Source organism: Sesamum indicum, linkage group LG2, assembly GCF_026168435.1.
Source record: "Sesamum indicum cultivar Baizhima isolate 11 linkage group LG2, ASM2616843v1, whole genome shotgun sequence".
NCBI classification, from domain to species: Eukaryota; Viridiplantae; Streptophyta; class Magnoliopsida; order Lamiales; family Pedaliaceae; genus Sesamum; species Sesamum indicum.
The window spans coordinates 2,605,727-2,632,533 of record NC_142658.1 but is presented as its reverse complement, the minus strand read 5'-3'; the positions used below and the strand labels follow the sequence as shown (position 1 = coordinate 2,632,533).

Genomic DNA, 26,807 nt, shown 5'->3' with positions numbered 1-26,807 from the left:
GTACATACATAATGTAGAATATTTGTGGGGATAAAAAGATTACAGAGCTTTTTAACATATTAGAGTATTATCCTTAGTAAATTCTATCAAGAAGTTATAGAGTTTCTCAACTTATTATTCTAAGAGCTTTAATAAAAATATTTTCAAATTTTATAGAATAATTTTAATACATAAGATGACTCTGTCACAATTAGGTTATCCATTAAAATATCTAAATATATTTAATTCAAAACATCATTTTATGACTTTTGATCATGTCATTGTTCTTTAAACAAAAAAACTTGCTGTCAGTTTTGTTTTATATGGTATACCATGAAAGATAATTTGTATATCTTCTCTTTTATTTTTGAACTGTTACATATGAATTAGCAATACTGAAATATAGATACAGTTTTTGAATTATTACATGAATTGTGATGTCTAAATAGATAATACACTCAATAATGATATTTCTAAACTATCGAGGTCTCTTCTACAATTGACATTGTTTATGAGAAACAAGAAGGTAATACTCATAAAAGTTCAGTGATCATCTCAATAATGTACTACATATATTTATGTATTATAGTTTTGACTAAGTATTAACTAAAATATGTTGCTAATAAAACTTCTGTTTCATCCTGTTCATTTAAGTTTCTTAAGATTAGAACTCTTCGACGTAGGATAAATAAAAAGACAGTAATATAGATTAATATCTTAATTTATAATTAATAGTTCATATTATAAGCTGGTAGACTAATTTGATTCTAGATTATGTAATTTCCTTATACAACTTTTAGTTAGAATGAATTAAATCTTATACAAAAACTTTACTTCATTTTTTATGCATGATATTATTTCTCAATGAATACTATAGAAAATAATGGTATTTTAAGTGTATCAAGATTTTCTTCCGCTAAGAATATGGTGTCACAAGAATCAAAAAGTACATTATAGAATAATACTCTTTTTATTATCTGTTTGTGCACTTGTAATGTCTCCAAAACACACTCTTATCTTATATATGCACCCGCATGCGCACACATATATGTGTTTGAGCATCTGAATAAGAAAAAGTTTACAAACATCTCAAAACAATGTAATTGCATGAATTGTTTTTGTACAACTTAAACAACGATAAAATAGTACTTTCACCAAGTTTGTTGAACATATACAAGTCGAACTTTTAACCCATATACAGGATACGTTTATCATTCATGTTGACGATGCTCCTACATATCAAGATCATGAATAACGAAATATATACTACATTCATGTTGACAATACACTCCTACATATCAAGATCATGATTAATGAAATATAATAATTATATGTTACTTATAATGATTGTTATGTCGTCAAATTCTTTGTAAGTTTATTGGTTGTAATCTTATGTTACTAGAATCTAAAATTCATCTAAATCCTTGTTTCAGAAAATTAGAAACAGTTTCTCCATCCAACTTGTAAAATATTAAGTTTCTTATACTATATTTGTTCTTTAAACTTCCTAATTTAATATGTTCAGAATGCACAAGGTCATGCATTTGTTTATTATCAGGATGCACAAAGTTGTACATTCTAAAAGAAAGAAAAAGAAAACTAAAATCATGAGGATATTGACGGTGGAAATATAGAAATGCTCTAAAACCAACTTGAAGAAGTGCAATAGTAGTTAAAGCATCATGTGGTAAGATGAAGTGAATCATAAAAGCACTATACCAAGGAAACATGACACTACGAATCCAAGTACCTAGCATTAGTCCAAAAGTAAGATATGTTGAACTCAGATCTACCTTCAAAACCACAGTTCCAGCTAAAATTGTCATTGCTCCCATCATTTCCCCCTTCTCCATTGTTATCATTGTGCTAAAGTTTCAGCAGAAAGAAGAGATGATAAATACGGAGCTAATACTGGAATTAGCCAAATTGAGGTGGAACTTGTAATACATGACATACCTTAAAATTGTATGAAACAAGATCATAAAGTGTAAATCCATCATGTGCAATTACAAAATTGATACCATGACATGGCTTGCGTTTATTGACCTACAGAGAAAGAGATCCTTGAATGGCTATTCGACTACAATTAAAGAAAGTTTCAACATATTGCATTAATTTATTACGAACAAACTTAAACTTACTCCTTACAGAGAGAATTAACTCTGCTTTTTCTTGAAAAAGAAATAGTTATACTATGAGATGGATCAAAAAATGATAATGCTATATACATACCTAAAAAGTTAAAAAAGAATCGTGTCATGCTATACATGTACCAAAAATTAGTATCAGAAAGTGACATTAGTTAAAATGTCGAGAAAACCTATTATACTGATAAAAATGTATCCTATAAGTATGCTTTCCTGTTATAAAAAGTTAAGCAAGCCTTTATTATGAAGAAAAATAAAAATAACTAATAGAATGCTAAAGATCATGGTTAAAGCAATAAGATGTTATAATACTTACGATAGTCTGAATCCTATAAGTATTTGTTTCCAATTACGAAACAATATCTATGCCTTTATCAAAAAAAAAAAAGAAAAACAGAACTCATAGATTACCTAAAAAATTAGCATCTTTTCAGGAAAAGATATATCTAATAAGAGTAGTAAAACAATAAAATGGTACGGTCACAATTAAAGGAACATAGACTCCAATACTAAAATTATATTTGCTAAGAACATTGCATATGACTTGAAGGTCATAAAAGGGATTTATTTGTTTCCGGACTCAAGAAATGCCATTATTTGAGGTAGAAGTTATAATCACTTAACGAACTTGAAGTTCTTTAATATAGTTTATGAATCTTATATTACGGAATAGTTGTAATGTCATTGAAATGTTGCCTGGAAACTTTACAATTTTCAGCAAAGTGCAGGTCTGATCAGAACATTCTAACTTTATTCATAATAAGTGACATAATAAAATTTTATTTCAGTAACCTGTATGGTTTTAGCTTATTCACACAGACTGTTCACTTATTATATCTGAGTAAGTCATTGAAATATGAGATCATAACTTACAAAAGATTATATATTGACATCTGGAAAAACTATGGGCCTAATTAATCTCATCAACTGGTTATTTTCTTTAGTGGATGGCTAGGAGAGAAGACATCATATTGTAAATCAGATGTTCCAAACAAACCACATATATTACTGCAACCTAGTGAAATCATCAATATAATAGGACATGCAATATTACAGATTGTAAACATTTTGTTGACTAATTAAAAACCTATTTTCTACTCCACTAGCGAATATTAGAAATAGAAAATTATGGAATCTTATTTCATTGTAGCTGTTAGTTATGAGAACCACAATTTCTAGCAGGGTACCGTATCACTATATAAACCGCCATAGCTATTGGATATCAAACTAGGAACAAATCAATAACAGGCCATGAGATGGACAAGATCCACGAAAATGTTCGCTAAATATTTTTATCAAGCTATACACATGAATACATTGATTAAATCACCTTGGGATCAAATTCGGAAAACTAGGATGTCCAGAAGAGTGGTACTTTTCCCATGGGATGCTATATATGGTACCATTTAAGTTGAAAGAAACTCAGTCACCAGAGGAAAATTATTTAAGATGTTACATGTCATATTGAAAGAGGCAAGAAAACCAAACTTGCTAGTCACTGTGAAGTGACAAGTGATTTGTGGTCCTTTGGTTTGGTTTGTGTAACCAAAGTTCGCTAATGCCATATGGAGTGAGTTTTTCTATTTCTGAAACATTTCTCAGAGATAATTATAGGGGAAAGCATAAATAACAAAGAACTTGGGATGCAGCTTCTCCTAACCTTTTCCTTCTGATTCTTATTAAGGAGATGAATGCTTGGGTTTTGAAAGAAACCTGCTCTACTGAATGAAAATGAAAGAGATTTTGCACTCTCTTCTCTTTGGACTATGTAATACTTTCCTCACTTCTATGTACACATACACCATAGATAATGTCTATTGGCTGTAAATGGGATGGACCTCCTGGTGCCTCTTTAGTGAAATATTTACAGTTTACAATAAGATGCTGCAAAATTCATTTAATAAAACAAAAAGATGATAGCAAGGCTAGATAAAGTATTAGAGATTAACAATCAAAGGCAGACTAGACATTTACTCACAGTGCATCCTCAGCCAGGTCAGGAATTTCATGACTGATCCAAAGGGCATAACCACCATCACAACATCATTTAATACGGATGACAAGAGCATGCATATTTCCTAAGCATGAAATAAGTAATACTTACTCGGTAAAGGTCAGCAGAACCAGCAATCCTAGTTGCAAAACCTCCTTTCATACCAGTGTCCCCCTAAGTTTAAGTCAAATCCAAAACATATGAGAATGGTAAGAAAAATCATTACAACGACATTATAACATTAATAGACTTTTTTTTATCTCATATAATTCCGAATTGATCAGTAAAATATGAGAGACCAAAATGAAAACTTCAAACCTCGGTTTCACACATAATTGGGGCGTTAATAACTATACGAAATCTATCTAAATTCATCAAGTAGGAAAATAAATCACATAATATGCATGACAAGCACCACTCTGACGGCTAAGGATTATATTGAGGCTTAGTAATATTTGAACCATTTCCTTGTACAGATTATAAATAGACAAATTGTTAAGTCGCAAAAAGATGTACTCTATGAACATCCAGTATAAACAAGATTGGCAAACATTACGCTACATAGAGAAGATACATGCCACATGCTGTCTTAAAAAGATAAGCAAACATGATGCTAAAGATTTCTACTAATCAAGCCCTGTAGACTCTGGCATAGCCATCACATGTATACCGAACACCTCGAACTCACCAATTCCAAAACACTATCTTCCTAAAAAATTGTTTTGGCAAGTTTTTCCCAAAGACAAGCATCGGCATTCTGTCGACTGAAAAAGATGTACTCTATGAACATCCAGTATAAACAAGAAAAGCCAGCTACTAACTTAGAGAAGATACATGTCAAAAGTTGTCTTAAAGAAAAGATCGGCTGACATGATGCTAAAAACTTCTACTAATCAAGCCCTATAGACTATGGCATAGCCATCACATATATTCCGAAAACCCTGAACACACCACCCAAACCACAACATTTTGTTAGAAAATTGTTTTGGCAAGTTTTTTCCCAAGGACAAGCATCCGTTGACTGAAAACAAATGTTACGCTAAACTCCCACCCAACATACAAAGTAATAACAAACACAATGGCTATGTTTAGAGTTTTTTTCAGGTTTATGTCTTTTGTGACTTTGTGATATGCCTTAGGCTTGATTTTACAGATTCTAACTTGATTTTAGGATTCCAATTTTATCATGTTTCCCATCTTAGCCTTGTTGTATTTGTATAAACATGTACTTAAATCTTAAATGAAATACACCGAAAGTATCAATTCTTAATCTCTGGTGCTTTTGTAAATTAAGTTCTCACAAATAACAATAGTTTTTAACATTTATCTTGTGAGTATATATTTACCAAGATACATAAATATGCATAATGTTTCATTTTACTGCTCATGATCTTATGTTAAAAATTTGATAGTTCCCATAAATTGATATGAAGATAATAATAACAATGACAATTGGATGATTATACTTATTTTCATTGATATCATATTATATATGTCTAAAATGAGATCAACGGATGCTTGGTTCTTTATACAATAGATAAGCAATAAGAACTTAAATTGCTGTTATCATATTCCAATAATGTGTTTTAATAATAATTTCTTATTTTATTTCTAGACCGTTTTAATGTTTATGTATATTATTGCAATTAATTTATTGAAAAATTATTTTTTTAGTACTGTAACTATGTCCTTTTTTTACTAAGTCCTTTAAATTTCAAAATTGATAAAATGTAGTCCTCCGGTTGTCGGAATTTGATTTTTGGTCGGAAAAATGATATGTCATGTCAATTGAATATTTTTTTAGGGTTTTAATCCTACGTGGCTTTAGACATGAGTTGGAAGACATGTTGAATATAATTATATTATACGTATAATTATAATTTTATTAATTATTATTTAAGGTAACGGCATCTCAGCGACACCAGGGTGACCGCATCGCCCAGAGGTCGAGGGCAAGGGTCGCCCTCCGTTGCGATGGGCAACGGTGGTCGCCCAGATCGCCCAAGGGTGAAAGGCGTCACCCACCCAGAAACAGTGGGGAGGGCAGTGCCCCCTCGCAATTGCCCTTCACGCCAGCAGAACCTATTTAGAAAGATAAAACTTAATTATATTTTAATTAACAATAGAAAATTAAGAAAGTATTTAAAAAAGTTAATAAAATATATTAACATTTTAAAATTAATAAATAATATAAAAAAGAATTTAATATTATTTATAATAATTACCCAGTTAACTTTAGGCTTATGTGGCTGTGCATGTGGCTATACGCGTGGATAAATGGCCGGACAGCCAAGCAAGAAATGACACGCGTGCAAATTCAAAAGTTGGCTGAAAAATTACATTTAAAACCCTTAATCGGGCTAAATTTCATCCATTTTGAAACTTAAAGGATTCCATAGAAAAACGACATAGTTATCGAACTAAAATTAATATTGGATATACATAAAGGAGTAAAAAATAATTTTTCCTTAATTTATTATATATTTCCATTTAAAATAAGAACCTTTTCCCACAAAAATATATACTGTAAGCACTATCGAGTTCTTTTCATAGTTTATTGATCTTTTTAATTTAACCAATATATAACTAATACCAAGTTATGTGTAAATATGTAAATAGTTTTATGCATATTTTCTACATCTTTACCAGTTGACAGTAACTAATATTAAATATATAATAATGATATTACGAACATATATATTCCCAATATTAATGTACATAGGATTTGACTAGACAATATTAAATTTATTGTTATATCTGTCCAGTTTTATATTAACTACGGACTGTTTTATATTTTTAAGTTATCTCATCAATCCAAAAAAATTAGGAATATATGATCTGAAGTAACTTCCTTTTGTACATCTAATGAAATTAACAGCACCTTGATAAATCTTCTAACATCATCTCGGTACTTCCCGTTCCACTCTGCCCACCTGTAAACCAAAGAAATCCACATAGTTATGTTTCTGTTGATTATGTACTAGTTTCAACCAAATAAACAAAAAGAAATAATTATAGAAGTTACCGATCCCAATTAGGAAATTTTCCAACAAGGTATAGGCCTCCACAATCCCAAGGTTCTGCAATGACCTTACACCTTGACAGGATGCTGTCTTTGGCAATTGCCTGCACCATTTAAGCACTGAACACCATGCATGTAGAAGAATAAAAGACAATAACTTTTTGTTTGTATGAATTGTATCAAATATCAAATAACAGTATTGTTTTGAAGGGATCATTCCTTTTCCTTGGTATTCGGAGGAAGCAAACTAAGACTAAATTAAAAATGAAGCAAATCCATAAAGGATAAGGAAGCTAGTTACCAGCATTGCATCAATCGTAAACACATTAATACATCAGCTCTGTGGAATATCGTTGTAGTAAATTAGAATACAGAACAATAAGAAAACTGGCAGTCACGATGGACAGAGAATGTCAAAATCCTTAGAAATGTACTAATCTTAATTTTGTTTGAAATAATCGCACAAGAGGAACCAACTCAACTAAATCCATTGACAACTTTTTTCCCATCACATGTGTTTTTAAAGTACACAAATGAGATATAAAGTCCAGCAAGAATAAGGTGACAAAAATGAGAACTTCACAGCTCAGTATTCTCTATAATTCAATGTATGTGCACTGGAGCATAAACAGAATAAACCACAAGAACCATATTAAAGCACCAATACTCTGAACACTCTGTATTGACTTGACACTCTGAACACTTTGGAGCACAGTGAGTTATATGAATTATGCTTTAAGCACCAACTTTTCAGGAGCCAACTTACTTCTTGTCCCCATCTGAATGTAGCATGCATGTAACTAACGTTCAGGATGATCTGTCAGAAGGACTACGCATACATATATTTATCTATGCATTTTACAAATTTAATTTTCACACAGTAGCAGTGTATTCCTCAGTATTGATAACCAATTACTGTTGCTTGAAATGAAATTGATGGTAGCTGTGGCAATTTAAGTTTTTGGGGGATCGAAAAGGTCAAAACGTTGGAGATTAGGCATGCCATTGGTGAGATCTTGGCAGCACCAGAACAACTCTTTAATTTGATCTTGCAATCTATTGAAACCAAATCAACCCAAATTGACATAATTAAAAATGTCCCTAATTTCACGGCAAAAGGAATGCATTGATGTGCTTAGTGTGGGTTTACATAACATGATAATAGAAAATGCGGGTCAGGACACTAGTGATCATGGTCAGATAGCAGTTACAAGCAGTATGACATACAGAAAATGGTAAGTACATGATTAAACAAGAATCACCCCATGCACAAAATCAAAGTTTAGACCTCCACGTCCAGGAATTTGTTTACAGAGTAGGCTTAATCTTATCTTGATCTGTAAGAATGTAGACAGGAATCAAGAGGAAAGAGAAAATGGAGGTTCTGTTGGAGACCATCTCACTCATATTCATTTTGGTAGAAAACCAACATATGGAGATTGTGAAGGAGACCTTGGCTAGAATTGGACTTATGGGATTCTAATTTGTTAATAAAGAATCCTTCCAAATGGAGGAAAGAGAAAATGGAGGTTCTGTTGGAGACCATCTCACTCATATTCATTTGGTAGAAGAAAATCAACACACAGAGATTGTGAAGGAGACCCTGACAAGAATTGGACTTATAGGATTCTAATCTGTTAATAAAGAATCCTTCCAAATAGATCTATGAGAACTAGGAGGATAAACTTAGCCCATACCAGGGAGACGGTGGGAGGTAGGGGTCTTAAAGAGCTAACAATGAGCCGAGCCTGGGAAAATTTCAAGGCTCGAGCTTAAACCAGATTTTGAGCTTGAGCTTGAAAACTTTATTTCTTAATGCTCAAGCTTGAGCTCATTTACTAAAAGAAAAGAATTGAATTTCAAATTAATAAGATGAATAAGTTGTAAAATGCAATTGTCTTCAGAATATTCACTAAATATATAAGAATGATAAAACAGAGGTTTATCTTTTGATTTTCATAACACAAAGAGGTACTTAATTTTAGATCGGAAGTAAAAGATAATTGACAAAAGGAAACTAAAATTTAGAAGTATGATTATAGCAGCTTAATTTACTTTCACTATTATAAAAATCTATAAAAGAATTTTAAAAACAATAATAGTCTGTAGCATTTGTAGGCATATATGGTACATACAGAGAAATACAGAGTAACATCTCAATCCCATAAGAACTTGAAAGAAATAAGTAGAAGGGAAGCGCATATATAAATCAAGGAGTTTATGCTTAACATGTTCCCATACAGCTGTCCATGACACATTAAGGAATGCTGTTAAAACTTCAAGCAGAGGGTGCCGTGTCTTACCTTGATCAATGGGGGAGCATTGAGTGGAGAACCATCAGTTCCTCGACAAAGCACACTAGCAAGATCAAAACGGAACCCATCCACATGATACTCTACAACCCTTCAGGTAGAATGATAATTGAGAAGTGTGAAAATCCAATTAATAAACAACTTAAGGTGCTAAACTAAACATCCTCTACAAATAGGTAATGCATTCACCGGGATATTTAATGAAACAAAATTCAATAGAAAGAAAACCCAAAAGAATGATCATAACACCTAAACACAGCATCTGAATTGAACTCAATAACTGAAGCATAGAATGTTCGACATTTGTCAAAGACATTGAACATCTCCTGAAGAATTAAAATATGAACTAGACCATGCAAATTAGTCCATCAGGATATGTTAAGTAACTAATTCAATTAAATTTCACACTGATCAATAATTAGAATATTAGGACCGTGTTTTTACATTCATAACAATTACAACCTCATTATATAATGCATATGATACCTCAATGCAACCACTTTGTACGTGGACATCTATTTTTTGTTATTTCTTTATTTATTTTTTTGGATGAATTGACCTCAATTAGAATTATCAAAGAAAATAGTACAGATGACATTTACTTGGGAAAACTTTGAACTCATGAAACACAAAATAGTGATATTGTAGCATTTTAACAATTATAAATGATAATCTAACATGGAGGCAATTTCATATATCTTTACTGCGTTCGGTTGTAACATAAGACACCTTCAAGAAAATTTCAGGATTATTAAAAGGAATAAGGATATACCAATGCCTCAAGCTGTCAAGTATTAATTCCATGACGACAGGATGGTTACAATTCAATGTATTACCTAGACAACAAGATTAAATATCAGAGCAATAAACATAATCATATATTATACTAGACACATTTGGATCCATCATAAACAGTCACCATCACCTGTAGACTAGAAATAGTGACTTCAGAAAAATAAGAGGCAAAAACTTACAATATAATGCATGTAGGCCCTCAATCTTCTCACAGAGATGGTTAAGCAATCACATGTATGTGCTAATTATGCAGAATAACTTGAGCATGAACAAGAGATTATTTTCCCAAAACCAACCACTACAAGGAACTACTTAAGCCCTTAGTACAGGTAAAGACTCTTTTACTATTTATCTTCTTGCACTCCATCCTTATTATACATTGGTCTCTCTTGAAGATGTTATCATTATTTGCCAATACAACCTGTGCCTGGAACTACTTGAGCCCTTAATACAGGTAAAGGCTCTTTTACTACTAATCCTTAGACATTTCTTCCTCATTATACATTTGTTTTGCTTGAAGAGCCACTATCATAATCTTAAAAAATTATTCAGAATAATAAAACATGTGCGCGTTGCACTTGTTACAAAGAATACATACTTGAAAATGTTTATGTTTTGCCAATACCAACCTGTGCGTCGAAATACTTATGCCTTAAGTACACGTAAAGGCTCGTTTACTATTTATCTTCTTGCATTTCATCCTCATTATATTGGTTTCTCTTGAAGATTTGGCCAATACAAACCTCTACGTGGACTACTTGAGCCCTCAATACAGGTAAAGACGCTTTTACTATTTATCCTCCGACATCTCTTCCTCGTTTATATTTGCTTCAAAATGGAGAATATATAGTCAATTTTTTTAAGTACACATGAAGTATGAACAGACGTTCATATATCCGTTTGACATTATATTTTTACTAAGAATAGTTTTTCTCGGCTCTAATTTGTCAATTTTTTCTTGGATAGTTACATTTTTTCATTTTTAATTGCTCTTTGCATTTCTTAAATATATTCATTTATCTTCGTGATTGCCCCGAAAAAACAGTGACAAAACAAATGCAATTCTTAAATATTGATTCATATTTTGAAGAGAACAATCTCTTTCGTTTGTTTAGAGGCACCCAATACTATATATCTATAAACATGTCATAATATTTTTCTGTTTTATACTTTAGATCATTTATTTGGCCTGATCAGATAGTCATTACAACAAATGAAAACTTAATCTCAACTCCATCTATAATATAACTTTGGGTTTTAATACTCCTACGTGTTATGATATCTCTTCATAAAAATAAATGAAGCTATTTAAATATAAATATTTAATAGCTTATATGCTGTAATATAGTCAGTAATATAGAAATTTGTTTTTACAAAATCATTACAGTACAATTGCACTTAATTGTATTATGAATCAAGTAGATAAAAAATACAAGATATTGAATGGAGCAATTTAAAATGATGAGCTAGATCAATTGATGTGAAGAAGTTCATTATTCCAAAATTATATGACAAATAAAAATGATCATACTAAGACACAAACAGCATACCATCGCAATGAGCAGAACATCCGTGATGGTAGCATAAGTTAAATCATATGCATATAAAAAATGTAATAATTGTAGATGCCAAATAGTACTATACTACAAAGAGTCTTTCAGTATGCTTCTATTATTAATCATAGACTAGTATAACAACAATAAAAGGATAGTCGTGGAACATTCTATAACTATTGGATACATGATTGTTCACAAACATCACTTAGTAATCTACCTCAATGCCACAAGAAACTAGAAGCATCCTTTGTCTTTATTTTAGCTTTTGTATTTTTCTAACACAATCAAGAAAACCAAACAAGCTGAAACAAATTAAATTAAGCAAGAAGTCAAGATTTTTTCTAACTTTGCAAAGAGGTCATTAATAGTATATAGCCATTTAATCCTTTAGTTACATAGGATAATTTTATTGTTACAGAGAAAGTTAAGAAACATGGAATATTTGATATGTTTGTACTTTTGAAGTGCTATGTATGTTTAAGTATTTATACAATAAATACAAATAATAATATGTGGGGTCATATGCATGTGTATAAATAATAAAACAAATGTAACATGTGGATATAGATAAAAATTTAGATATACTACATACATTCTTAAAAAGATTAAGCATACATAAAAGTGAATATTTTCCATAAACTCGTCCAAGTTCATGCCTAGTCACAGTTAAGTAGATTAGCTTGGCAACAGATAATTGCCATCATCATTCCAGAAATCAGGATTCAAATGCATGGGAGTGTCCACCGGTTTAGCGCCAAGTAAACCTGCTTCCTGAAGAAGATTACAAGCATATTTATAGAGGGATCCCATGCTTCTATGAGCAATTTCAATGCCCAGATACGCTGGCCTTCCCAAATGTTTAGTGACAAAGTGCTCAACTAAGTATGCCTTGGCCTCTCCTATTCCAACAATATCACTTCGAGAGTTCAAGATATCCTCAATATAGACTGCTAGAACGACAGTATGTTCGAAAAAAAACTGAATGATTTGCTTGGCACCGTAACAAAACCAAACTGACCGATAACTCGAGTAAACTTATTAAACTATACTCTGGGACTTTGTTTGAAACCGTAAATAGCTTTATTCAACCTGAAAACCATGTGTTGCTTCTCACCCTGAGCAAAATATTGAGGAGGTTTGCTCCATAATTACAGTTTCATTCAGATGACCGTATAAGAAAGCATTTGTTATGTTCATCTAGTACATCGACCAGTTGAGATGAACTGCCAAGAAAACATTGAGGCATGCAAAGGGGAAAAAGTTTCCAAATAATCTACGCCGTATGTTTGAGTAAAGCCCTTGGCAACCAGATGAGCTTTATACCGTTCAAGGGTACTGTGTGCTCAAAACTTGGGGGTAAATACCCAGCGCCAAGCAACAACATCAAGCTCCAAGGTCCCCCGGAAACATCTCTTCCTCCATTGCTATTTTCCACTCAGGATGTTGAAGTGCCTCACAATAAGAACTAGGAATAGAAACAGTGCCAGATAAACAGGACTAATGTACTGACACCAAATAGAATAAGCCAAGGGATGAGGGTGCAAGATCTTTTACTTTTGCGAAGAGCAATGCAATGGGAAGATCATCATCATCACATGGAGTGAAAATGGAGCTAGGAGCTGCAGCTGGAGGAAGACGAGGCGGATATAAAAGTGTGGTAGGGGTAGAGCGGTTACATCGAGAGTACACCTGTAATGGTTGTACATGCACTTCTGTATACTTTGGACTCGAAGATGCCCGTATAGGAAAAGGAACAGAAGGAGTAGGATCAACCTGGGAAGAGTTCTTTAAATAATATGCATAGTCTCATGGAAGCTAACATAGGTTAAAGCCAGATGAGATGCTGGATCATAACAACGATACCCCAGAAATATAGAAAGAAACTTTATCGAGATGAAGGAAACACACACAGCCAAAGACCCTCGGAGTTACCCCAAAAAGGGTCTTACCAGAGAAAAAACAGGAGAACCTAGTATCCCCACTAAGAACATTGAAGGCATAAGGTTAATACGATAACACGCACTGAGAATTGCATCCCCCAATAAGACTTGGGAACATTCATATGTGCCATAATAGTTCGAGCATCATCGAGAAACTGACGGTGTATGCGTTCTGCGATAAAATTTTGTGAGATGTATATGGGCAAGAGGTTTGATGTAAAAGGCCATGGGAATCACAAAACTGAGAAACTGCTAAACTCAGGGCATTATCAGTATGCAAGATACAAGACACGAATATTATCAGAAAATTGGGTTTTGATTTCATTATAAACGGAAGTGATGACATTCGTAACTTGACTCCAATCCTTGAGTAAATAGACTAACTTCTTTCTAGAGTAATCATCCACAAAGACGAGAAAGTACTTAAACACAGTATGACAAGGGCACTTCAAGATAGAAGCTTATCAAGATGCAGACTTGGTGTAGCAAAAACAAACTACAGTCGCTAGATCGAGTGCAGAGGCTAAATACCTCGTTCTGGTTCACACTACTAGCAAAGTTTTGTGGTTGAAGAATCTATAGATTTCACTGACCCGTACCTATGTAATGTGACAATATCTTATTTTCCATGAGAAGAGCATATTGAGGTTGATTGTCATTTCGTCGTGAGGCTGTCTCATGACAGGAAATCTGCACTCTTTTTACTCCTCTAGAGCAAAGAGCACATATTTTTACAAAGGGTTTAGAAGCAAAGCAATTTAGTATTTTGTGTAACAAGCTGGGCATGATTAATATATTTGCTCCAGCTTGATGGGGAGGGTTATCTTTTCTACAAAGCGAATGTACAAAGTTCAATAAACTAGTCCAAGTTCAAATTTTTTTAACTAATTCATGACTAGCAAAAACACCTAAAATCTTTGCTTGTCAATCTCTTGACTGAATAGTCCTCAAAACTAATACATTAAATCATGTTTCCCTAGTCTAATAGTGGAAAACAAAACTTACCTACTTGATGGAAAATTCTTGTACAACCTTTACTTTTCATGGTAAATAGCTAGGAAAGATTCTTCTTGTTTCTTGATGCTTTCCTTTTCGTTAATCCTGCTAGCTGTTAGACTTTGTTTCTTGGTTTTTGTTTCCTTGTAGTCAAATCTTGCATAATAGTGATAATACTACGATAGTCAAATCTTGCAAAATTTTACAATGTAATTGACACTAGCTCTAGGAGGATAAAAATTACAATTTCAACTACTTCTATCTTTGGGATATATAATAGCTGCACAAACTTTTCTGGTCTTCTTGAAACGATCGGAGGTTTGTCCTACAGACTGCACTCCAAAGAAACAATTTTGAGGATGGCACATCTTTGAAAGAGATGAAACTAGCCTAGCAAAGTAGGCTGAAATATTAAACAAGTAGTAACCTATAGCTATAAAAGGGGCCTCAACTAGGCAATGGAGGTAAAACAAATTCAACACAAGAATTTCTTACAGCTCCTAATATTTCACCTATATATTGACTTAAATATAAGAAGGAATCTGTAGGACCTATTCTATCCCCAGCATCTTCAGTGTGGTAGGTCTTCTCCAATCAGTGCTGGTTAGCAACAAAGGGGAGTCACTTGACTGGTAGTATGGTCCATTAACGTTGCAACTAGCCCTATCATGAACCGATCAAGCATACAAAGTTTAAGTTGTCCTTTTAGGCAAGAGAGAATATTGCAACAAATTGTTTGTACATTCCGTGTGAAACCAATAAACAATCAGCTGATTCATTCACTGGATCACCAATTACAATGAGAGTAAAGTACATCTAACAAGCTTGGAGCACATTTTGCAATCCAAGTCAATGGAGCATTCAAGAATCGCTTGCATCCATCTCTATACTAGAACTAGAATAAGCTAAGCACTTTTACTTTCTCGCTGAGAATATACATGTAAATATACTGTGGTTTCATTAATATAAGAAGCAAAGTTCAGTGAATCTTGTTCGATAGAAACAACTTGCTTAACATGTTTTTAGCTAACAGAATAATTCCACAATTTAATCACATTCGAATACTTAGCAAACAATCATATAAAAATTGCTAAGAAATCAAAACTTAATCCAGACGGAAATCTATCAGAAACATGCACTTTAAAAATGAAAAGAAATAGCATCATATGTATTGAAACTGAATGAAGTATAACGAGATTGAAATTACCACAACCAGAGAAGTTCAACAACTGGCCGTTGTTGTTTAAGTCTATCATGTAATAGACCTACAAAACATGTATGATATTACTAAGTCAATTGAAATTATAAGAAAGCAGATTCGATCAAATCATCAGCAGATACAACAAGGAAGAATGTTCACAATGCTATTCATGACATTAGCACACTTTTTGAGTAAATTTTGAGGTAGACTTGCAATTAATGTAAACAAAGACTCAAATATCACCATCTACATTCAGAGATCATAAACACTAGCAATGTCACTAACAATATTACCACACTCTATGTGTGTGCTTAAATATTTAAAATGCATAATTAAAAAGCTAATTAAATTTTGTATATGAAAATAAAAGTATTTATTAATTTTTGTATATGAAATTAAGTAATTATTTAAGTTTTTTAATGTATTTATTGATTACGATAAGTGAAAAGTTGAATAATTTAAAATAAATATGATTTGAAATTAAAAAAAAAAAAAGTAACAAAACTAGTAGAATATATAAAGAGATAAAACGTTAGGTAATAAGTGAGATGAGAGGGAAGAGGAAAACATTAGAATCCCAAATTCCTAGCATGGTATTAATATGTTATCCGCTCTAATTAGGGCATCATAGATTTGCTCAGATTGATAAATCACTAACTTCTCCACATTAATGGGATATCAAACTTTAGTGGTTGCTAAATGGTCATGAATGATAATTGCTCAAACCATTTCAGCAGTTTAATTGGAGGAAGTCCAGAAGTGGAAGTAAGGGGCATGTATACCTTATATGTAGTATTTGGACAGTAAATATTCTCCAACGAGCAAGTCAAAAATAGTAAATAAAACCTACTATAGTACCAAATAATTTGAAGCATGAATTTCTTTAGAAGCATTTGTAGAGTCAAATCAACCAACATGCCATATGTATGGGTCATTTACTGCAACAATTTGAAGCATGAATTTCTTTAGAGGTATTTGTAAACTCAAACCAATGAACACGCTATATGATAAATTAAGGATCATGCACTGCATACGGGAAAGAGAAGCCAATAGATACAACCAATTAACTTTCCTGCTTATTATAAAACTGCAATTATCACCTTGTTGTCTATGCCACGAAATGAAGTAGTATACGGGTTTTCATCATCAGCCTCATTTGTATGATTATAAACAACATCCAAAATGACCTGGAAAACATAGCGTCATAAGCCAGATCAAGAACCTTAATTTCACTGTTAGCCATTCAATAACATTTTTGGACTGCTACCACAAAATATAAAGAGAATACCTCAATTCCGGCATTGTGCAATGCCTTAACCATTTCTTTAAATTCACGAGAAGCATTAAGTGGTCCTCCTCCATTACTCGCATACCGACTCATAGGTGCAAAGAAATTGATAGTAGAATAACCCCATGTATTGATCTTGCATAAAATCACAGTTCATGAGAATTAGTTATTAATTATCCAAAAGCACTGCAGAAACCAAATAATATATAGTGGCTTATAGTACACAAGCATGACCAGAAAGCAGGCCCCCTTTCGATAAAATCCTATCCCATAGGAAGAAGAGTTCAAAGGCTTAAACTTTAAAACAAGCTGCAACTTGACAAAATCTAGAAGACCCTGGAGTTGGCCATATACTTCGACTCACAGCACAGCCCGACAAAACTGACAAGATGCTGGAGTTGGACCTGTACTCTGACTCACAACACAAATGCACTAAACAAAAAACATAGCATGGTGAACTAGACAACATACAATCCGACATATAAAATAGTATGTGAATGACCTAAAATAAAATATCGCAATGTAAGCTAACAAAAAATGTTTGCAGTTTCAGAGACTTATGCCAAGAACAATGTTTAAAACATAATGCTTACCAACAAGACTCTTAACACATGATCATATATTTCATCAAGAGATGATTAACACACAAAAGTCTCACAATACAAAGGTGCATGTTTCTGGGTGCCTGCTGCTTGCGGACAACAAAATTCATGTTCCTTGCTGTACTATTAGCATTTTCATATCTTTGTCTACATAGGAGAAAGCATCTAAATAGTTGCTGAAAGGTTTCTTTGCCACGCTTTGTTATTCTGATAGGTTGGAGCATATCTTAGCCTTTCATACTCCCCGACAAAACTAGTTTCCATTAATAATCAGACATTCTTCTAGTCAAACCTTGTTTGGCAGCCTGCAGAATATTTATGGGATTTCACTCAACTTTTTTCAGGATCATTTAAGATCAAGTTACATTATTGCACAACTAGGTAGTCCCATGAAACATAGTCAAGAATTTAAAGAAGATATATATTCCTAGCTCCCATGTTCTAACCCATATGAGTCTGCTAATCAAGAATCAAAAGCCACACATATAGCATTGGGTAGCCTCAATACTTTGCAGAGCATGGCATACACAGAACCTCGTCATATGCAAATTGAAGTCATCGGTTGACTCGCAGACAAAGATAACCCTATTCAACAAATGCTTACAGGGACCAGAACTTTTACTTACCATGTGATCTCTAGGATTTGGACGCCGTTGGAACTCCATTTCATCAAACTCAAACACGGGCAAAAGTTCAACTGCATTAATACCCAGCTCCAAGAGATGTGGTATCTTCACATGAGTTGTATTCAAAAGGTAAATATGAGACCTTATAAGAGACATTTCACTCAAGTACAACGCACAACAAACAAGACATTAATACCCGAGCAGGCTTTAAGTATATCATTTTTCCACAGGAAAAACATCCAACATGAAGAAAGATAAATGAAAATTCTTAATATACTCCCCAGACCCATAAAATACAGCACACGATAATCATCTTCATGAACATATTGATATGATATTCTGCTTTAAGTAAATCATAGTTCCACAGAAAAACATCCTACAAGGGGAAGATGGATGGAAATTTTAAAATACTAACATCATTTCAGAACTGGCAAAGTAAAGAGCAAAGAAATTGAAAGTCAATTTCACAGCCTCCGACAGAGTGTAAATGAGATAAGGATTCATCGACTCAATGCCTACATGGGAAAGAGTAGGCAGCATTTGAAATAGAGTGCTTTCACTATTTCACTTCATTGCTGTTATGGAAGAAAAAAGTTTCAAGAACTCTAATCCGAAACAAAATGTCTGCAAGTATACCTTAGCATGATCTATACCATCAGCATCACCTCGAGATATCAAAATATCATCGACATATACAGTAAAAAATTACCAAAACTGGCTGTTCAAACTGTACAGCTTGCACAAAAACTGAATAATCTGAAACCAAAATAACCGACAAGTAGAATTTGTCAACCCAAGCTCTCGGGCTTTGCTTTAAACAAGAAATTGTTTCCTTCCCTCAGCAAACTATACGGTAGTTCTTCGCTCTAAGCAACATACACTAGTGGTTGCTTTAACAGTGCCATGTATATCTCCATATAGAAACAAATTGCACCAACACCCTTTTTATGTGCGAGAATACCTAAGAAAATACACTTGATGAACTTGGGCTGCTATTTATCAAAACTCGGAAAGGAAATGTTATGTAGGCTGGTCCAAAAACCCAACGGGGTCAAAGGATGTATAAGTTTGTTGGGTGGAAACAAGATACAGATATCTCCATAAATAACACCAGTGGGCATAAAATCGAAAAACATGTGGTTAGGACTGTATCGTAACAACAAGACCTAGGGATATTCCCTTGAGCAATAAGCGCATAGCAATATTAATTTATGATAGAATATGAATTCCAATTCATAATATTAATAACTTTACAACTAGATCAACCAATTCATAAATCATTCTCTTCTTTATTTTACTCGTTACAACAAAAATCATTATCTTTATTTCTTTTATTTTTAGGTTTGAAATTTATATATTTTATTATTTTTCAAATAAATATCTGATACCCAATTATTCGATCGGGTAACTTTTCTGTGTAATCGACCTGATTTATTTAAAATTGTTCGAACCTGAAAATTTTAAAAATTACCTGGCCGCTCCTTGGGCAAGATAGACGGTAGTAACTTGCGGAGGACGTGCGGGCGGCTAGGGGATGCCGGCCAGCACGCAGGTGTGCAAACGGCCTTCGAGCAGAGACTCTTACTGATTGGGGATTGCAATACTGTTCGTATGGGAACTTCCTTGATGTGTGGGGATGCTATCCGCCAAGTATGAAGTCATTCCGAGAACGTTTGGGCAAGGAGATATAAGGGCGATGATCAGGCGCCACCCTGCGCGCGAGCAGGAGAGAAATGTGTTAAGCAGAATGCTTTATCCTTGGAGATTTGCAAAAATGTTTTGATGGCGAGATCCTTGGAGTGTTGGGAGCACCTCCAACATGTTTCAGAGGTAGACGGTTCTGTTTGGGTAGGAAACGACGATGATGTTCAGATTCTGCCAGTGCAGTGGCAGATTGTAATTTCAGAGTATTGCGTAGGCAATTCCTCAGTGATGGATGATCGGATGGGGCTGAAACTCTAGAGTTATGATGTGGAAGTCGTAGGCTACGCTACGGTTCAAGCGGCACGTGATTTGGACGTCGGTTGAGGGAGATGCGTAAAAAGTGCCCTCATCGACCATTGCAAGTGTCAACTCATGGAACAAGAGAAAATATTTTTAAGCCTATTATAAGGGGAGCATGCAGTGGGTGAGCTCCAGCCAGCCCTCCCCATGCACGATGGTAAACAACATCGGCACTAAATGAGCATCTCTTAGGGGCATGTCGGGGCCTTCAAGAGCCGGCTCTAGGCATCTCAAAGGAGTGTTTAGAGTCCCCGAAAGGCATGGGAACCGGATGGGCAGCATAGGGCCAGGATGGCCTGTATTGGGCGCAAAAGCGGCCGAGAGGCTCCGTGTGACACGCAAGGTTGCTCTCCGGGCTACGAGATATCAGGGGCAACACATCTCGTGCGAATGGGTTATCGAGACAAGCACTCCAAGACCTCGTGATCCAACTCATGGCACGCGCTATCGAGTTCTAGCCGTCCATGGGGGTCCGTTGGCTAAGATAAGCGGTCATAGGGCGACGCCGCACTGTGGGCATATTATGTAGCCATGTCAAAAAGGAAGTAGGCATGTCGGGCATGCCATGCGAGATCAAGGCAGGATGTCGGCATATCGAATGGGCCTCGACCTTATGATGCGGTCCTACTCATGCAAGGCATAGAAGACGGCCACGACAAAGGCGTGCGCCGAGGATGCCCCGAGTGTGCGTTGGGTATGAGACAGGCGTTGCGGGAGCATGCGGAGCGCTGTAATGCCTAGGCAGAGCGAGGATGCTCCTTGCCATTGAGGAATGCGTCGGCAGGTTCCGACATTGTGGGTGAGACGCATGGCGGCAGACTAGCTAGTCGGGGCCGGCCGCTAAGAGACGCTAAGGCATGCGCCGAGAGCCTCTGCGAACATGGGCATTTTGGATAGGCGAGCGCAAGGGCACGCGGTGCCGCGCAGGGATGCGTTCAGATGTCGTGCTAACGAGCTTCAGTGTCGAAGACACACGACGGACAGTCGGTAAACTCTGGGATGTGTGAAGGCTGGTCGAAGGTTGGGTGTAACCTGAGACGCCGCACGGGCGAAAAAAATATAATCCACTGCGAGACAAAAGAGTCCGCCCGTGACACCCGTTTAGATCGGGTTGCGACCCAAACAACTCGATCCGAATGCAAACCCTAGTGCCAACAATGGGAAGCATGCTCAAATATATGACATGCAACATGGCAAAATTAAGGGAACGAAGGGAGGTTAGAAGGTGGCAGTGAATTTAGGTAAAGGTTTCTCCCATTTTTTGTTTTTGAAAAACTTTAAACTTGATAAATAACATGTTATAAAAGAGAAAACTAAAATCATAGTTTTTAGAAGGAGTTAATCCCAAACATATAGAGCACAGATTAGAGGTTAACAACCCTAGTAGGTAGAAACATAATTGATCTACCTACCAAATTACACAATCTACCTACCAAGGTAGAAATCTACCAAGATAAAGATAAAACTGATCACGTCAAATCAGATAAAACATATAACAGAGAAAAGGCTACCAAATATTCTAACAATCAAAAGTAATTTAAGAATTTAATACCCAACTTCCAACCCCTGTGTCTGGGAGTGTTTGGGAGCGTTTTTCAGCTTCTGGCTTCCAAAAAGTATTTTTGAAGTATTTGGGATGCGTTTTGCTTCTAAAAAGGCTAAGAAAAGTGCTTTTTGGAGGTGCTTCTAGTTGCTTTTTTTTTTGTAAATAAATCCAACTTTATTTTTTACTACTATACCTTTATTAGAATATTTTTAATTCAACTTTACCATTTTTAATTTATTTTTAAAATTGTATATTTAAAGTTGATACGGGAGTTTTCAAATAATTTGATAATAATCAAAGTTACACTTTCACATATTTAGTATTTTAAAATTTTTACATTTTATTTGCTATATCATCTAATTATATTATTTCATTCACATATTATTATTTGATTAATTAATAAAATATTTTTTTTGCAATCATCCCAGTCTAATTATTGTGTATAAATCAAGAATTATATTAAGGATTATTAAATTAAACATATACTATCTAATATTTCTTAAAAAATAATATGGCATATAATAATCAAGATAAAATTTATTAATTTTTGCGGAAAAAGAATTATTATTGACAAATAATAAATGAAAAAATAAACAAAAAATAGTATCTTTATAACACATAGGGACAAAACGATCTTAAATCAATTAAGTTTATTTTAAAAGTGATTTTTCTCCAAACACTATCCAATTTAACTTTATCTTGCTTTTCATTTTTTTTACAAACAATACCCACTTTTGATTCTGTTACAACTTTCAACTTTCTCTACAAAAATCACCTTTCTAAAAGTAGAAGTTTTTGCAAACACTCCCTTTGTTCTTGCATGCACTCGTACACACAAATAGGATGAGAACAAAATAGTCTATATCATTGATCGAACAAAATTATTTGCAACTTCATCAATTCCTGAATCCCAAATCACGGACAACTATCTCGATTACATTTAAGGCTTTCAGAAAATAGATGATTTCTTAGGGTTGTCTTATACCTTTCTTATTATTTAAGATAGCAATGTTTGGTAGGTAGATCACTTACTTGATATTATTCTTGTGATCCATCTCTATATATTAGACTATTAGAGTTGAACATCTTCATTAGTACATAACATACTTTCAGAAAAGGCATCAAGCAGGTAGAGAGGAAAATAAATAATCATTATACATTTATTTAGTATAAAAAGGAGAGAAAAGAATGAGAGAAAAGCCTAAGTGCTTTACTCTGCAAGTAGCCCCCACCCAAGACCGCCGACCCTACCCACCGCCAACCCTCCCTGTCATCAATCCACCATTGCTGATGAGCATGCACAAATGCAAGCTGCCCATACCACTGGCGTTTCTGCTACATCGGACCACCAACAACCATCTCGATACGATGATTGCTATCGCTGCACCTCTGATCTGTACCCTTTTTGAACTATGTGTTGAGTCCTTCCTTTTATTCTTGCCTTATTATATGGCCAGAGTATTTCTCTATCTAAATGATCCGCCGAACTGGAGTTTTGCGAGAATGAGTTTGTCTTTTGTCCCAGACCTTAATTTCTTTGCTATGTGTCTATCTCCCCTTCACCAATGACATCCAACTTCTCGGACCAGTTGCTACTTCATTTCTGTGTATTCATTTCTCGGACCACTTGCTACTTCATTTCTGTGTATTCATCATCGCATCCATTCTTAAAAGTGCTTTTGGTACTACGGTTCAATGAACACTACATTTTATGAGGCTACTCTAAAACCTGATTTAGTTACATGAAGCCGTGAGGACAATGAAAAACTTCTACAGAACTCAGCTATCTCTATCTCTGGTATCCCTATTATTGTGCCCTCTCCAGGTGCTTCTATTGCCTTTCATAGTAAATATTGGATATTGGATTATAGATTCGGGTGAATAACCCATATCACTAGTAACAAATCCCTTTCTTAACATACTCTGATTCTGATTCTTTATTACCTTTTGACGTCCATACTCTCTGGTTTAGGTTGGATATCATACAACCTATTATTTGTCTTATCAACTTACCAATCTCACAATTGTCCAGTCACCTTCTTTCCTTCATATTCTTTCTTTTAGGATTTGCAGACAAGGAGAAATATTTATGGTGGTGACATGAATGTGATGGTCTCCATTACTTGGACATATCTACTACACTGGTTGCTGATTGTGAGTGCTTTGCCTCAATATCTCCCCCCTTTTCAGTGGCATTCTAGGCTTGGTCATCCTGCTTTTCCAAGCTAAAACATGTACTGCCAATCAATTTAACTAGTTTAGAATGTGAATCACGTGAATTGGGAAACCACCACCATACTTCCTTCCATCAAAGTCAAAAAGCATAGTACTTCTCCTTTTGAACTTATTCATTCAAATAAGGGTCCATGTGATGTGTCTTTTGTTGTTGGTTTTAGATATTTCATTATCTTTGCTAACGATTATTCAAGAATTACAGGGGTTTATTTGCTCAAATTAGATGTGAAGTTCATCGTGTTATCACTTCGTATTAAAGAATTCAGATTTAGTTTTCTGTTAATATTCGAATTTTATGGACTGATAATGCCTTAGAATTTAGTAAAAAAGATGTCTCCAACTTTTGTGAGTCCCATTATATATTGCACCAAACTTTGTGTCTTCGCCCTTCCAAGCACAATGGCGTGGCACAACTAAAACATCATCATCTACTTGATGTTGCTTGCACTATTAGGTCCAAATGAATGTCCTAAATCCTATTGGGGAGATGCCGAGCTGACTGCTTATTTTCTCATCAATCATGTAACCTCCTATTGTTCTTGAAAAGGGAACAGTGTCTTTATCCTCATAAATATTATTCTCTCTACCTCCTCGCACTTTTGGTTGTGTTAGTTTTGTTCATATTGTCTCTCCAGGCCAAGATTAAGCTCTTCTTGGTAGGTAAGTGTATCTTTCTAATGTACTATCGCACACAAAGGGTTATTATTGTTATGACCATGTCTCTCACTCTTCCTTCATTTCAGCCGATTTCACCTTTAAATCCACTCTTTTCCAAGGAAAACCCAAAGGTGTGACTCTATTCCTTTATGTGTTCCTTGTCCACACATACATTCTCCAACAAGTTTGACTCTTGGCCACTACAAGTATATGCCCGCCATCGTCACACCCTATCCACCACATCAGATGTCGCTGCCCCTCCCGTCCCCTCCTGAGCTCTCAGCAGCAACTACTGGCCTTTGCGATAGCCATTCGGAAGGTAAATGGCCTTGTACTGCTCATCCTATTGCTAATGTTTTCTCTTTTAACAATCTTAGCCCTATGTTTGGTACTTTTGTTGTTTTCCTTTCCTCCATATCCATTCCCAAGTCTTATCATGAGGCACTTCAGCATCATAAATGAAAATGTTATGGATGAAGAGATGCATGCCCTAATCTCCTCCGGATCTTGGGAATTTATATGTCCTCCTAATGCTGATGTTATGGTTTGTTGGTGGGTGTTGACCCTTAAACATTGGATTGATGGCAATATTGACTAGCCTATGTATCAGAAGGATGTAAAAAATGCTTTTTAGGTCAGTGATTTGTATAAAACTGAACAGATGGACCAACCTAGAGGTATATTGCTAAGGGGAGAGTCACCAAATCGTATGCAAATTGAAGAATGTGATTTATGGCCTCATATAAAGTTCTAGTGGTGGTGTTATAAGTTCAGTTGTGTTATTGGTAACTTGGGTTTTTCTAAGTGCCAAGCATATCATTATGTTTTTATACAAAAGGGGAAATCAGTTAGAGTTATCAGTATATGTCGATGGTATCTTGATTTCTGGTAGTGATGCTTGGGTTATAAAAGCCACCAAGGCCAGGCCTACTTACGAAGCATTTTGTCACCAAGGATCTTGGTCGGCGGCAGTACTTCTTGGGTGTTGAAATTGTTCATAGCAATTATGGAATATCTCTACCTCAAACATAATATGTTATTAATTTGCTTTACGAAACTGGGCTGCTACTGATACTCTCATAGACTTTGGTCCTAGTTTTCTGGAATGATGATGGTTTATTTAGAGGACAAGTCGAAGCATAAACAACTTGCAGGAAAATTGATCTATGCAACTATAACTAGGCCTGGTATCTCTTATTGCAGTTGGCTTAGTAAATTTGTGGATAAGCCACAGACTGTTCATCCGGAAGCTGCAATCAAGATATTGAAATGTATAGAGGCTGCTCCTGGTAAAGGTTTGTAGTTCAAGTGACATGGAAATATGAAGATAGAGTTTCACGCAAACTATGCTAGACCCAAGGATGATACGAAGTCTACTTCAAGATACTGTACCTATGTTCGGGGAAATCTCGTAACTTGGCAAAGCAAGAAACAATCTGCAGAGGGTTGCTAGATCGAGTGTAGAATCTGATTATAGGGCCGTCACACACACTGCTAAGGAAATCTTGTGGTTAAAGAATTTATTGGAAGATAATTAGGCAGCTATTTACCTTGCTAGCAATCCAGTTTTTAGTGAGAGGACGAAGCATATTGAAATTGACTGTCACTTCGTTCATCATCAGGTGGTCATGTACTCCATTTACCCCTACTTCAGAGCAATAGCAGATCTCTTCACAGAAGCTTTGGGAATGGAACATTTAAGATCTTATGTAACAAGGTGAATATGATTTATATAATTCTTCAGCTTGATGGGAGTGTTAGAAAATTAAAGATTTGTTGGGATTGTGTATATCTTTCTAATTGTTTGCAATAGCTATGTTCGGTAAGTTGATCACGAACTTGTACTTAAACCTTTTCACCCATCTTTATGTATTAGAGATTGGACATCTTCAACAATACACAACAACA

The 26,807-nt window shown here is 34.7% G+C and overlaps 1 protein-coding gene across 3 annotated transcripts in view; it reads right to left on the bottom strand.

The window, feature by feature from the left end:
- Positions 1–26,807, bottom strand: part of ISA3 (isoamylase 3) — a 41,661-nt gene that overhangs the window by 10,315 nt on the left and 4,539 nt on the right. For all 3 annotated transcript variants that reach the window (XM_011100492.3, XM_011100499.3, XM_011100508.3), the window contains 11 exons: positions 18,458–18,562; positions 17,230–17,364; positions 17,042–17,128; positions 15,948–16,005; positions 10,226–10,289; positions 9,445–9,544; positions 7,145–7,245; positions 7,001–7,052; positions 4,231–4,293; positions 1,936–2,025; positions 1,773–1,845 (listed from right to left, as the gene is read on the bottom strand). In XM_011100492.3, the coding sequence (XP_011098794.2) occupies positions 1,773–1,845; positions 1,936–2,025; positions 4,231–4,293; positions 7,001–7,052; positions 7,145–7,245; positions 9,445–9,544; positions 10,226–10,289; positions 15,948–16,005; positions 17,042–17,128; positions 17,230–17,364; positions 18,458–18,562 (928 nt within the window). The remainder of the gene's footprint in view (positions 1–1,772; positions 1,846–1,935; positions 2,026–4,230; positions 4,294–7,000; positions 7,053–7,144; positions 7,246–9,444; positions 9,545–10,225; positions 10,290–15,947; positions 16,006–17,041; positions 17,129–17,229; positions 17,365–18,457; positions 18,563–26,807) is intronic.